Below are 15,115 nucleotides of genomic sequence, written 5' to 3'. Positions count from 1 at the left end.
TTACAGACCAACTCTCCATGTCTAGAGACTAGAGGGAGGCTACAGACCAACTCTCCATGTCTAGAGACTAGAGGGAGGTTACAGACCAACTCTCCATGTCTAGAGACTAGACCACTACAGACCAACTCTCCATGTCTAGAGACTAGAGGGAGGCTACAGACCAACTCTCCATGTCTAGAGACTAGACCACTACAGACCAACTCTCCATGTCTAGAGACTAGAGGGAGGTTACAGACCAACTCTCCATGTCTAGAGACTAGACCACTACAGACCAACTCTCCATGTCTAGAGACTAGAGGGAGGCTACAGACCAACTCTCCATGTCTAGAGACTAGACCACTACAGACCAACTCTCCATCTCTAGAGACTAGACCACTACAGACCAACTCTCCATGTCTAGAGACTAGAGGGAGGTTACAGACCAACTCTCCATGTCTAGAGACTAGAGGGAGGTTACAGACCTCCCTGTGTGTTTCATTTCATTCCTCTCTCTCTCTCTCTACAGTAAACCAGGAGAGGATACTAACTCAGCTGTGTGTTTCATTTCATTCCTCTCTCTCTCTCTCTACAGTAAACCAGGAGAGGATACTAACTCAGCTGTGTGTTTCATTTCATTCCTCTCTCTCTCTACAGTAAACCAGGAGAGGATACTAACTCAGCTGTGTGTTTCATTTCATTCCTCTCTCTCTCTCTACAGTAAACCAGGAGAGGATACTAACTCAGCTGTGTGTTTCATTTCATTCCTCTCTCTCTCTCTACAGTAAACCAGGAGAGGATACTAACTCAGCTGTGTGTTTCATTTCATTCCTCTCTCTCTCTCTCTACAGTAAACCAGGAGAGGATACTAACTCAGCTGTGTGTTTCATTTCATTCCTCTCTCTCTCTCTACAGTAAACCAGGAGAGGATACTAACTCAGCTGTGTGTTTCATTTCATTCCTCTCTCTCTCTCTACAGTAAACCAGGAGAGGATACTAACTCAGCTGTGTGTTTCATTTCATTCCTCTCTCTCTCTCTACAGTAAACCAGGAGAGGATACTAACTCAGCTGTGTGTTTCATTTCATTCCTCTCTCTCTCTCTCTCTACAGTAAACCAGGAGAGGATACTAACTCAGCTGTGTGTTTCATTTCATTCCTCTCTCTCTCTCTCTACAGTAAACCAGGAGAGGATACTAACTCAGCTGTGTGTTTCATTTCATTCCCTCTCTCTCTCTCTCTACAGTAAACCAGGAGAGGATACTAACTCAGCTGTGTGTTTCATTTCATTCCTCTCTCTCTCTCTCTACAGTAAACCAGGAGAGGATACTAACTCAGCTGTGTGTTTCATTTCATTCCTCTCTCTCTCTCTCTACAGTAAACCAGGAGAGGATACTAACTCAGCTGTGTGTTTCATTTCATTCCTCTCTCTCTCTCTACAGTAAACCAGGAGAGGATACTAACTCAGCTGTGTGTTTCATTTCATTCCTCTCTCTCTCTCTCTACAGTAAACCAGGAGAGGATACTAACTCAGCTGTGTGTTTCATTTCATTCCTCTCTCTCTCTCTCTACAGTAAACCAGGAGAGGATACTAACTCAGCTGTGTGTTTCATTTCATTCTCTCTCTCTCTCTACAGTAAACCAGGAGAGGATACTAACTCAGCTGTGTGTTTCATTTCATTCCTCTCTCTCTCTCTACAGTAAACCAGGAGAGGATACTAACTCAGCTGTGTGTTTCATTTCATTCCTCTCTCTCTCTCTCTACAGTAAACCAGGAGAGGATACTAACTCAGCTGTGTGTTTCATTTCATTCCTCTCTCTCTCTCTCTACAGTAAACCAGGAGAGGATACTAACTCAGCTGTGTGTTTCATTTCATTCCTCTCTCTCTCTCTACAGTAAACCAGGAGAGGATACTAACTCAGCTGTGTGTTTCATTTCATTCCTCTCTCTCTCTACAGTAAACCAGGAGAGGATACTAACTCAGCTGTGTGTTTCATTTCATTCCTCTCTCTCTCTCTACAGTAAACCAGGAGAGGATACTAACTCAGCTGTGTGTTTCATTTCATTCCTCTCTCTCTCTCTACAGTAAACCAGGAGAGGATACTAACTCAGCTGTGTGTTTCATTTCATTCCTCTCTCTCTCTCTCTACAGTAAACCAGGAGAGGATACTAACTCAGCTGAGCTTGTGGAAAAAGTAATTTTCTATAGAGCCTATGAATTCAACAACATAGCAAAAACCCTTCATACCTATCAAAGTGTTTCATGTGACCTAGAATAATATAAAACTTCTCTCTCCCCCCCTCCCTATATTATCTCCCTCTCTCTTTCCTGTCTCTACTCTTTTTTACATTTCTCTCTCCCTCTTTCTCTGCCTCTCCATCTCCCTGCCTCTCTCCTGTCTCTCCCTCTCTCCCCCTTTCTCTGCCTCTCCATCTCCCTGCCTCTCTCCTGTCTCTCCCTCTCTCCCCCTTTCTCTGTCTCCCTGCCTCTCTATCTCCCTGCCTCTCTCCCTCTCTCCCCCTTTCTCTGTCTCTCTATCTCCCTGCCTCTCTCCTGTCTCTCCCTCTCTCCCCCTTTCTCTGTCTCTCTGCCTCTCCATCTCCTTGCCTCTCTCCTGTCTCTCCCTCTCTCCCCCTTTCTCTGTCTCTCTGCCTCTCCATCTCCTTGCCTCTCTCCGGTCTCTCCCTCTCTCCCCTGATTCCACTCTTTCTTTACTCCCCTCCTCCTCCCTCCCCCTCCTCTCCTCTCCAGGTTCCGATGATTCTGGTGGGTAATAAATGTGATCTGGAGGATGAGCGTGTTGTGGGGAAGGAACAGGGCCAGAACCTGGCCAGACAGTGGAGCAGCTGTGCTTTCCTGGAGTCCTCTGCAAAGTCCAAGATCAACGTCAACGAGGTGAGTACAACACACACACACCTCACACACCCTGCATCAGTACCCACACACACCCTGCATCAGTACACACACACCCTGCATCAGTACCCACACACCCTGCATCAGTACACACACACCCTGCATCAGTACCCACACACACCCTGCATCAGTACCCACACACACCCTGCATCAGTACCTACACACCCTGCATCAGTACCCACACATCCTGCATCAGTACCCACACACCCTGCGTCAGTACCCACACACACCCTGCATCAGTACCCACACACACCCTGCATCAGTACCCACACACACCCTGCATCAGTACCTACACACCCTGCATCAGTACCCACACACCCTGCATCAGTACCCACACACACCCTGCATCAGTACCCATACACACCCTGCATCAGTACACACACACCCTGCATCAGTACCCACACACACCCTGCATCAGTACCCACACACACCCTGCATCAGTACCCACACACCCTGCATCAGTACCCACACACACCCTGCATCAGTACCCACATACACCCTGCATCAGTACCCCCACATACACCCTGCATCAGTACCCCCACATACACCCTGCATCAGTACCCACATCAACAAGTTCTGTACCTCCTATGAACAGACACTGATAGGAATAAACTGGGTTGTTGCTGTCAGTAGTAGTGTGGGATATTTAGTCTGAGGTTAATCAGTATGCTAACTGTCCTTGGAGCTGAACCTTCCTTCCTTCTGGTCCCACTGTGTTTAGAACTGACTCTGATGTCACCCTATCTCCTGAGTCACACAATGGTGCTGTGTGTGTGTGTGTGTGTGTTTTTGTTTCTGTGCGTGTGTGTGTTTTTGTTTGTGTGTGTGTGTTTTTGTGTGTGTGTGTGTGTGTTTTGTGTGTGTGTGTGTGTGTGTGTGTGTTTTTGTTTGTGTGTGTGTGTGTGTTTTTGTTTGTGTGTGTGTGCGTGCGTCCAGCTGCCCAGGACCACCAGAGGCTACCAGCCAGCGACGTCCCCTCATCTGGCCTGCGTCACCTCTATACACACACACACACACACACACACACACACACACACACACACACACACACACATATAAACAAACAAATAGCAGCCTCACCCTCTCTGTACACATTGAACATTGAAATCACTTTCCAACATCTAGTCAAACACACACACACACACACACACACACACACACACACACACACACACACGTCAGGCAGTCTACTTCAGTCAACAACCCTGTGTTTTGCTCCATCAAGATACAGTGCATTCGGAAAGTTTTCAGACCCCTTGACTTTTTCCACATTTTGTTACGTTACAGCCTTATTATAAAATTGATTCAATTGATTATTTTTCCCTCAGCAATCTACTATCGTGACGTGACTTTGATTAATGGGATGACGGTTATTTATCAATAACTAACTATGTTTAATTGTTACCGATTTAAATGAATCATGTAACAATTAACTCATTAGGATTTGGGGCACCACGGAATATATACCGTCTCCGAATTCAACTCTAAAAGATATGTTCTATATCGAGAAGTCACTTATTAATCACTACCTCATATCAGTCTCATTCTGAACGTCCCAGACTTCTGGAATCCGCAAGAACTCCAGCCTTTTCTGATTATTCAGTTCGACACAAATTGATTGAATTATTTATTTACTAACTAACTAAATAATAACACAGAATACACAGTTACATGAGACAAAAGTCCCTAGTGGACTTACAAGATATTACGGCTTGTTACACAATGGATAGGGAGAAGGGGGTGGGGACAATAGAAAGAGAGGGGGCGGGGACAATAGAGAGAGCGGGAGGGGTGGGGACAATAGAGAGAGAGGGTGGCGGGGGCAATAGAGGGTGAAGGGGGCGGGGAGAATAGAGGGTGAAGGGGGTGGGGACAATAGAGGGTGAAGGGGCGGGGACAATAGAGGGAGAAGGGGGCGGGGACAATAGAGGGAGAAGGGGGCGGAGACAAGAGGGAGAAGGGGGTGGAGACAATAGAGCGAGTGAGAAGGGGGTGGGGAGAGGGGTTGGGACAATAGGGAGAAGGGGGCATGGCAATAGATGGAGAAGGGGCAGGGACAATAGGAAGAAGGGGCGGGGACAAGAGGGAGAGGGGGTGTGGACAATAGGGAAAAAGGGGGTGGGGACACTTATGGTACATTTGGTAACTACGCTCACAGTAACCATATTACCACACAAGCCGCCTCCCATTTGGGTAAGAAATGCAATGTATTTACATGTAGATGTCTTTTATCTGTCGTCTGTCTGTTGAAACCAATCGATCCTTCCATGGGGAATGGCTCCATGGGTGTAATGCTCTGGTTGTCCATCAGAGGTCACAATGTCCTTCTTAGTTTTGGTCATTATAGTGGAGTGTTCAAATAGAACAGATACTCGTTGATTGTCTGAGATGGGATTTTCTTCCTTCCCACCTCGTATCTTTAGTCAAAGTTCTAGAACCCTTTACATGCACAGCTGCAGACTGTCAATGTTTTTGGTCTAGTGAGTTTTTCCTACCATTTCAACGTGTAGCCACGTCTGCTAGTCCGCATGTTAATTCTTAGCGAGTCCTTTGAAACACTCAGGTCGAAAAGGGCGGTGCCATCACACTGACACGCTCTTCTGACCTCATTCGGAAGCGTGGCTTAGTTTAATGCGCAAGGGACATAAAAGCTATGATCTCGTTTGAAAACTAAAATCACATTCCTATCTTAACAAAAATAGTTTCATCGTTCATAATATTGTATTAACATCATATTGGATAAAAACTTAACAGCCAAATGGGGGGTTTCCTTCCTAAATTACACTATTTGGTTGATACCGTTTTTAATAACATCACAAAATGATCAACAATATGACATGATTATTCTTTAGATCCCCACTGACCATTCTTATCATTCCTATCTTAGAAATAATTGTTCCAATATTTACTTTTTTTGTAATGATATAGTTTTGACAGTAAAAGTTTCCTGTAGGACAAAGGCATTCCTTTTGGTTGGTACTGAAGACCAGGTTCTCTGCTGCGTAAGATTTACGATTGACGTGAGGTGGCATGGCATGGCATTGGGCTTAATGTCTCAGAATCAGCAGCAAGCCTTTGTATTTGTATTTATTATGGATCCCATTAGTTCCTGCCAAGGCAGCAGCTATTCTTCCTGGGGTTTATTATGGATCCCCATTAGTTCCTGCCAAAGCTGCAGCTAGTCTTCCTGGGGTCCAGCAAAATTAAGGCAGTTTATACAATTTAAAAAACATTACAATACATTCACAGATTTCACCACAAACTGTGTGCCTTCAGGCCCCTACTCCACCACTACCACATATCTACAGTACTAAGTATGTGTGTACAGTTGTGGCCAAAAGTTTTGAGAATGACACAAATATTAATTTCCACAAAGTTTGCTGCTTAGTGTATTTAGATATCTTTGTCAGATGTTACTATGGAATACTGAAGTATAATTACAAGCATTTCATAAGTGTCATTGACTTTATTGACAATTACATGAAGTTGATGCAAAGTCAATATTTGCAGTGTTCACCCTTCTCTTTCAAGACCTCTGCAATCCGCCCTGGCATGCTGTCAATTAACTTCTGGGCCACATCCTGACTGATGGCAGCCCATTCTTGCATAATCAATGCTTGGAGTTTGTCAGAATTTGTGGGTTTTTGTTTGTCCACCCGCCTCTTGAGGATTGACCACAAGTTCTCAATGGGATTAAGGTCTGGGGAGTTTCCTGGCCATGGACCCAAAATATCAATGTTTTGTTTCCCGAGCCACTTAGTTATCACTTTTTCCTTATGGCAAGATGTTCCATCATGCTGGAAAAGGCATTGTTCGTTACCAAACTATTCCTGGATGGTTGGGAGAAGTTGCTCTCGGAGGATGTGTTGGTACCATTCTTTATTCATGGCTGTGTTCTTAGGCAAAATTGTGAGTGAGCGCATTCCCTTGGCTGTGAAGCAACCCCACACATGAATGGTCTCAGGATGCTTCCTGTTGGCATGACATGGGACTGATGGTAGCGCTCACCTTGTCTTCTCCGGACAAGCTTTTTTTTCCCGGATGCCCCAAACAATCGGAAAGGAGATTCATCAGAGAAAATGACTTTTACCCCAGTCCAATCCCTGTACCTTTTGCAGAATATCAGTCTGTCAATATCAGTCTGTCCCTGATGTTTTTCCTGGAGAGAAGTGGCTTCTTTGCTGCCCTTCTTGACACCAGGCCATCCTCCAAAAGTCTTCACCTCACTGTGCGTGCAGATGCACTCACAGCTGCCTGCTGCCATTCCTGAGCAAGCTCTGTACTGGTGGTGCCCCGATCCCGCAGCTGAATCAAATTTAAGAGACGGTCCTGGCGCTTGCTGGACTTTCTTGGGCGCCCTGAAGCCTTCTTCACAACAATTGAACCGCTCTCCTTGAAGTTGTTGATGATCCGATAAATGGTTGATTTAGGTGCAATCTTACTGGCAGCAATATCCTTGCCTGTGAAGCCTTTTTGTGCAAAGCAATGATGACGGCGCGTGTTTCCAGGTAACCATGCTTGACCGAGGAAGAACAATGATTCCAAGCACCACCCTCCTTTTGAAGCTTCCAATCTGTTATTCGAACTCAATCAGCATGACAGAGTGATCTCCAGCCTTGTCCTCATCAACACTCGCACCTATGTTAACGAGAGAATCACTGACATGATTTCAGCTGGTCCTTTTGTGGCAAAGCTGAAATGCAGTGGAAATGTTTGTTTGGGATTCAGTTCATTTGCATGGCAAAGAGGGACTTTCCAATTAATTGCATTCATCTGATCACTCTTCATAACATTCTGGAGGATATGTAAATTGCCATCATACAAACTGAGGCAGCAGACTTTGTGAAAATGTATATTTGTGTCATTCTCAAAACTTTTGGCCACGACTGTATAGTGCGTATATAGTTGGATGATGAAGAGATGCCGTTGGGCTTAGATAATGAAGAGATGACATTGGGCTTCATGTCTCAGCATCAACAAAGGCCAAACCCTGTTTTGCTCTGAGTCAAGAGTCCACTAGCCCAGGCAGCACTTTCCTGCGCCCACGCCTTATTCATTTATTCACTCATTCACCACTGTGATAGGCTACAGTAGCTGTGAGGTCAGTCAGTGGGGTTTAATGTGGGTTGACCCCTGACCCGTTATACCACTATAAACCAGGTTTAATGTGGGTTGACTCCTGACCCCTGGGGAGTTACACTACTATTAACCGGTTATCCCATTAAGCTTCAGTCTCTAGCTGGTCTGAGCAATGCTCTTGGTTTAGGTGGTGATAGAGATTATCCATTCTAATAGATATGACCCATTCTAATGGAGAGGACTCCATTCTAATGGGGAGGACCCCATTCTAATGGAGAGGACCCCATTCTAATGGAGAGGACCCCATTCTAATGGAGAGGACCCCATTCTAATGGAGAGGACCCCATTCTAATGGAGAGGACCCCATTCTAATGGAGAGGACCCCATTCTAATGGAGAGAACTCCATTCTAATGGAGAGGACCCCATTCTAATGGAGAGGACCCCATTCTAATGGAGAGGACTCACTTCTAATGGAGAGGACCCCATTCTAATGGAGAGGACTCACTTCTAATGGAGAGGACCCCATTCTAATGGAGAGGACTCACTTCTAATGGAGAGGACCCCATTCTAATGGAGAGGACCCCATTCTAATGGAGAGGACTCACTTCTAATGGAGAGGACCCCATTCTAATGGAGATGACTCACTTCTAATAGAGACTGTAGGTCTTTGGTTGATCCACAACCAGTGTCATTGACAACGAGCTGGCTCCATTAGAGAGATGTCATTGTCAACAGGAAATGGGCTTTATGGGTAATACCAGCCTAAGATGTATCCTTGTCTCTTGGCATGATCTCTCTCTCTCTCTCTCTCTCTCTCTCTCTCTCTCTCTCTCTCTCTCTCTCTCTCTCTCTCTCTCTCTCACACCTGATTGATATTGGTTTAATCACTATAATTATGCAATTGGCTCGAGCTGTAACCATTGATTATGTCCAAGGGGTTTGTTTTATGTCCAAAGAGTGCAGATTCAGGACAGGAGGCTGTCTGCTCCAAATGGATGTGATGTGGTGTGTGTATGTGAGTTATGTAACACTCTGGGAGTAGACAGAGACAACTACAATTACCCCTAGTCATACAGCTTTGTCTGTTACCCCTAGTCATACAGCTTTGTCTGTTACCCCTAGTCATACAGCTTTGTCTGTTACCTCTAGTCATACAGCTTTGTCTGTTACCCCTAGTCATACAGCTTTGTTTGTTACCCCTAGTCATACAGCTTTGTCTGTTACCTCTAGTCATACAGCTTTGTCTGTTACCCCTAGTCATACAGCTTTGTTTGTTACCCCTAGTCATACAGCTTTGTATGTTACCCCTAGTCATACAGCTTTGTATGTTACCCCTAGTCATACAGCTTTGTCTGTTACCCCTAGTCATACAGCTTTGTCTGTTACCCCTAGTCATACAGCTTTGTATGTTACCCCTAGTCATACAGCTTTGTCTGTTACCCCTAGTCATACAGCTTTGTATGTTACCCCTAGTCATACAGCTTTGTCTGTTACCCCTAGTCATACAGCTTTGTCTGTTACCCCTAGTCATACAGCTTTGTCTGTTACCCCTAGTCATACAGCTTTGTCTGTTACCCCTAGTCATACAGCTTTGTATGTTACCCCTAGTCATACAGCTTTGTATGTTACCCCTAGTCATACAGCTTTGTCGGTTACCCCTAGTCATACAGCTTTGTCTGTTACCCCTAGTCATACAGCTTTGTCTGTTACCCCTAGTCATACAGCTTTGTCTGTTACCCCTAGTCATACAGCTTTGTCTGTTACCCCTAGTCATACAGCTTTGTATGTTACCCCTAGTCATACAGCTTTGTATGTTACCCCTAGTCATACAGCTTTGTATGTTACCCCTAGTCATACAGCTTTGTCTGTTACCCCTAGTCATACAGCTTTGTCTGTTACCCCTAGTCATACAGCTTTGTATGTTACCCCTAGTCATACAGCTTTGTCTGTTACCCCTAGTCATACAGCTTTGTCTGTTACCCCTAGTCATACAGCTTTGTATGTTACCCCTAGTCATACAGCTTTGTCTGTTACCTCTAGTCATACAGCTTTGTATGTTACCCCTAGTCATACAGCTTTGTCTGTTACCCCTAGTCATACAGCTTTGTCTGTTACCCCTAGTCATACAGCTTTGTATGTTACCCCTAGTCATACAGCTTTGTCTGTTACCCCTAGTCATACAGCTTTGTCTGTTACCCCTAGTCATACAGCTTTGTATGTTACCCCTAGTCATACAGCTTTGTATGTTACCCCTAGTCATACAGCTTTGTCGGTTACCCCTAGTCATACAGCTTTGTCTGTTACCCCTAGTCATACAGCTTTGTCTGTTACCTCTAGTCATACAGCTTTGTCTGTTACCCCTAGTCATACAGCTTTGTCTGTTAGCCCTAGTCATACAGCTTTGTCTGTTACCCCTAGTCATACAGCTTTGTATGTTACCCCTAGTCATACAGCTTTGTATGTTACCCCTAGTCATACAGCTTTGTCTGTTACCCCTAGTCATACAGCTTTGTCTGTTACCTCTAGTCATACAGCTTTGTATGTTACCCCTAGTCATACAGCTTTGTCTGTTACCTCTAGTCATACAGCTTTGTATGTTACCTCTAGTCATACAGCTTTGTCTGTTACCCCTAGTCATACAGCTTTGTCTGTTACCCCTAGTCATACAGCTTTGTCTGTTACCCCTAGTCATACAGCTTTGTATGTTACCCCTAGTCATACAGCTTTGTCTGTTACCCCTAGTCATACAGCTTTGTATGTTACCCCTAGTCATACAGCTTTGTCTGGTGAAATAAAATAATCAGACCATTCATTCATTCTGACCAGTTTGTGATACTATAAATACACTATTGTCAAAGATACTTCACATAGTCTAAAATACTTCATTCTTGTCTAAGATACTTCATTCTTAAAAATAAAGAAAAACCCTTGAATGAGTAGGTGTGTCCAAACTTCTGACTGGTACTGTACATACAATTGCCCTGAAGGAGTCATTATCTATCATTATCCATAAATAAACCCTTGGGTGAGTTCTCACAGATTGAGACGTGATTTGTCTGTCTAGTAAATATTGTGGCCTGAGGTGTCATCTTGTCTGGTTGGGATGTGGATGACATCACTCACGCTGTCCACTGAGATCTGGTCTGAGCCTTGGGCCTGACTAAAACGCCCTGACTGACTCTCTAAAACCATCTATCTGACAGTGTGTGAATCGATCTAGTCCAATGGCACGCTCTGCTATTTACATGTATTCTCTCATGGTCTTGCTTTTTGAAACCAAGACACCTGTGACTGTTTCTTAACACGATACCCATGGCTAGCCGTTGTTTCTTAACACGATACCCATGGCTAGCCACCGTTTCTTAACACGATACCCATGGCTAGCCGTTGTTTCTTAACACGATACCCATGGCTAGCCGTTGTTTCTTAACACGATACCCATGGCTAGCCACCGTTTCTTAACACGATACCCATGGCTAGCCACTGTTTCTTAACACGATACCCATGGCTAGCCACTGTTTCTTAACATGATACCCATGGCTAGCCACTGTTTCTTAACACAATACCCATGGCTAGCCGCCGTTTCTTAACACGATACCCATGGCTAGCCGCCGTTTCTTAACACGATACCCATGGCTAGCCGCCGTTTCTTAACACGATACCCATGGCTAGCCACCGTTTCTTAACACGATACCCATGGCTAGCCACTGTTTCTTAACACGATACCCATGGCTAGCCGCCGTTTCTTAACACGATACCCATGGCTAGCCGCCGTTTCTTAACACGATACCCATGGCTAGCCACTGTTTCTTAACACGATACCCATGGCTAGCCACTGTTTCTTAACACGATACCCATGGCTAGCCGCCGTTTCTTAACACGATACCCATGGCTAACTTGTATCTAACTATTGTTGTGTCTCTCTGTGTTTCAGATCTTCTATGACCTGGTCAGGCAGATCAACAGGAAAACCCCAGTACCTGGGAAGACACGCAAAAAGTCCAACTGTCAGCTCCTCTAATACACAGCTGCTCTGTCGCACTGAGCCAGGTGAAAAGCACTTGTAGGAGTCAGAATGCCACTGCCTAATTGAAAAGACAGTTGTAGGCATTTGGCTGCGGCCTCCTTGTCTTAAACCTGAGGAATATCTTGAGCAAGAACTTCTCCCTTTCATATTAAGAGACATCATATGGTGCAGTTAGAAGTGTCATTAATGTCTCTATACCTCTCTCTCTCTTCTCCTTTCTCTCCTCCTCTCTCTCTTCTCCTCTCTCTTCTCTCTCTCTCTCTCTCTCTCTCTTCTCCTATCTCTCCTCCTCTCTCTCTCTCTCTCTCTCTCTCTCTCTCTTCTCTCTCTCTCCTCCTCTCTCTCTTCTCCTCTCTCTCTCTCTCTTCTCTCTCTCTCTCTCTCTCTCTTCTCCTCTCTCTTCTCTCTCTCTCTCTCTCTCTCTTCTCTCTCTCTCTCTCTCTCTCTCTTCTCCTCTCTCTTCTCCTCTCTCTTCTCTCTCTCTCTCTCTCTCTTCTCTCTCTCTCTCTCTCTCTCTCTCTCTCTCTCTCTTCTCCTCTCTGTTCTCCTCTCTCTTCTCCTCTCTCTTCTCCTCTCTCTTCTCCTTTCTCTCCTCCTCTCTCTCTTCTCCTTTCTCTCCTCCTCTCTCTCTTCTCCTCTCCTTCTCTCTCTCTCTCTCTCTCTCTCTTCTCCTTTCTCTCCTCCTCTCTCTCTTCTCCTCTCTCTTCTCCTCTCTCTTCTCTCTCTCTTCTCCTTTCTCTCCTCCTCTCTCTCTTCTCCTCTCTCCTCTCTCTCTCTCTCTCTCTCTTCTCCTCTCTCTTCTCCTCTCTCTTCTCCTCTCTCTTCTCCTCTCTCTTCTCCTCTCTCTTCTCTCTCTCTCTTCTCTCTTCTCCTCTCTCTTCTCCTCTCTCTTCTCTCTCTCTCTCTCTTCTCCTCTCTCTTCTCTCTCTCTCTCTCTCTCTCTCTTCTCCTCTCTCTTCTCCTCTCTCTTCTCCTCTCTCTTCTCCTCCTCTCTCTCTCTCTTCTCCTTTCTCTCCTCCTCTCTCTCTTCTCCTCTCTCTTCTCCTCCTCTCTCTCTCTCTTCTCCTTTCTCTCCTCCTCTCTCTCCCTCTCCCTCTCCCACTCTTTATCCTCTCTCTCTCTCTCTCCTCTCTCTCTTATCCTCTTTCTCATTCTCTCTCCTCCTCTCTTCTCTCTCGCTCTCTTCTCTCTTTCTCTCTCTCCTCCTCTCTCTTTCTCTCCTCTCTCTTTCTCTCCTCTCTCTCTTCTCCTCTCTCTCTCCATCTACCCACCTTTCTCTCTCTCTCTCTCTCTCTCTCTTTCTACCCACCTTCTCTCTCTCTCTCTCTCTCTCTCTCTCTCTCTCTTCTCTCTCTCTCTCTCTCTCTCTCTCTCTCTTTCTACCCACCTTCTCTCTCTCCCTCTCTCTCAGGTCTGATTTGCTGCTGTCTCTCTCAGCAGTGCCAGCATTCCGACGTTACTAAAACCTAAGATGGAATGGACTTTCCTGTGTGGTGAAGCCCCTTTAACAACAACAACAAACAAACAAACCCACCAACGGATTCAAAGCTACAATACATCACTTTTTACACACAGATGAACCATTATCTCTCTCCAGTGTCACGAGAACAAGAGTTCTACTTAGAAATATAGATATTCTAACTGTATGCAACTGAAATGAAAAAATTCAGTTCATAAAATAAAGTAAATTTAATAAATAAAATAGGTAACTCAGTCAATATGAATCAAAATAAAAATCCGGATCCCTACACACAGTGTTATTGCTAACGGAGACAGTAGCCGTAGAAACGGATGTCTAACCAGAATGTGCACGTTGCCATGGTGAGTAGCTACAATGATGTGGTATTTATAAGCACCTCTATATTAGCCAGAGAAAAGAGAGAGAGTCCCAAAGAGCACCTATATAGTCCGGTTCATACAGCTAACTTGCTCCTGTGGTTTCTTTTCTAACATTTTATTTGTACCTTTTGATTTTCCTTCGATCATTCAACATAATTTTTCTGTCTTTTTATTTCTTTTAAAATGACTAGTTTGGTCTCCACTGAGAGATGCTATACTGCGACAGCTATTGATATGACTTTTATTTGAGGAGTAAACCTGTGGATACAACAGTGATTATTATATGTGTAAAAAGAAAAAAAGTATCATGTTTTTTCAGTAACTATGAAATTGTCTTTTAGCCTGATGATGTTGCCTTCAAATAGGTTTTTTTCTTTCTGGAGAATCCAACTATGATCCAATCATCTTTCTTTCTGGAGAATCCAACTATGATCCAATCATCCTTCTATGTCATGCCTGGGTTTCCTTGTGTGCGTCTGAAATGGCACCCAAGTGTACTACATTTGACCAGAGCACAATGGGTTTCCCTATTGGTTTCCCTATGGGCCCTGGTCAAAAGTAGTACACTATATAGGGAATTAGGGTGCCATTTTGGAGGCAGCCCTTGTGTTGTTTACAAAGATGTTTGTACAGTGGGGTTTTTCAATTGGGGTTGTGGTCAAAGAGGGACTTGACATTTTAACAAGCTACCCAACTTCTGAGACACCAGTGGCCGACGTGACTGGGCGATCCTCATCATGTTTTTTATTCTTCATCCTTCCAAGGCCGTCTCTCATTGGTTTGGTTTGTCCAGTTAGCCAATCCCCTCTCACAGAATCTGCGATCTACAACAGGAAGTATAGATTTTTTTGTCATTGGTGATGTTATTCTCCACACTTCTGTTGTAGAGCAGCGTTTCTCAAACTGGGTCCTGGGGACCCCAAGGGGGGCACCTTTTGGCACTGCACAGCTGATTCAAATAATCAAGCTTGATGATTACTCAAATAATCTGTGTAGTGCTAGGGCAAAAACCAAAACATGCACCCAGGAGGGCCCCAGGACCGAGTTTGGGAAACGCTGCTGTAGATTCCCACTGTACTCCCTCTCCTTTTCTAAACCAGCCTCTCTCCCCTTCTCCCACAGCCCCTCTCCCCTATCTCCCCTGTCCTCTAGTCTCTTTCCCCCATCTCACTCCTCTCCCCTAGCCCCTCTCCCCTCTTCCCCAGCCCCTCCCCCTCTCCCCTAGCCCTTGCCTCTCCCCTCTTCCCCAGCCCCTCCCCTAGCCCCTCTCCCCTATCTCC

General features: G+C 45.0%; 1 protein-coding gene across 1 annotated transcript in view; it reads left to right on the top strand.

Moving 5' to 3' along the window:
- The window catches only part of LOC106576640 (ras-related protein Rap-1b), a 118,422-nt gene extending 104,729 nt beyond the window's left edge, over positions 1 to 13,693 (top strand). The window contains 4 exon segments of the mRNA XM_045722399.1: positions 2,728 to 2,871; positions 11,904 to 11,947; positions 11,949 to 12,019; positions 13,408 to 13,693. Coding sequence (XP_045578355.1) covers positions 2,728 to 2,871; positions 11,904 to 11,947; positions 11,949 to 12,019; positions 13,408 to 13,466 — 318 coding nt within the window. The 3' untranslated portion in view covers positions 13,467 to 13,693.
- Positions 13,694 to 15,115: the final 1,422 nt, after the last annotated feature.

Source organism: Salmo salar, chromosome ssa07 (assembly GCF_905237065.1).
Source record: "Salmo salar chromosome ssa07, Ssal_v3.1, whole genome shotgun sequence".
In the NCBI taxonomy this organism is placed as follows: domain Eukaryota; kingdom Metazoa; phylum Chordata; class Actinopteri; order Salmoniformes; family Salmonidae; genus Salmo; species Salmo salar.
This window is presented reverse-complemented; position numbering and strand designations above follow the sequence as displayed.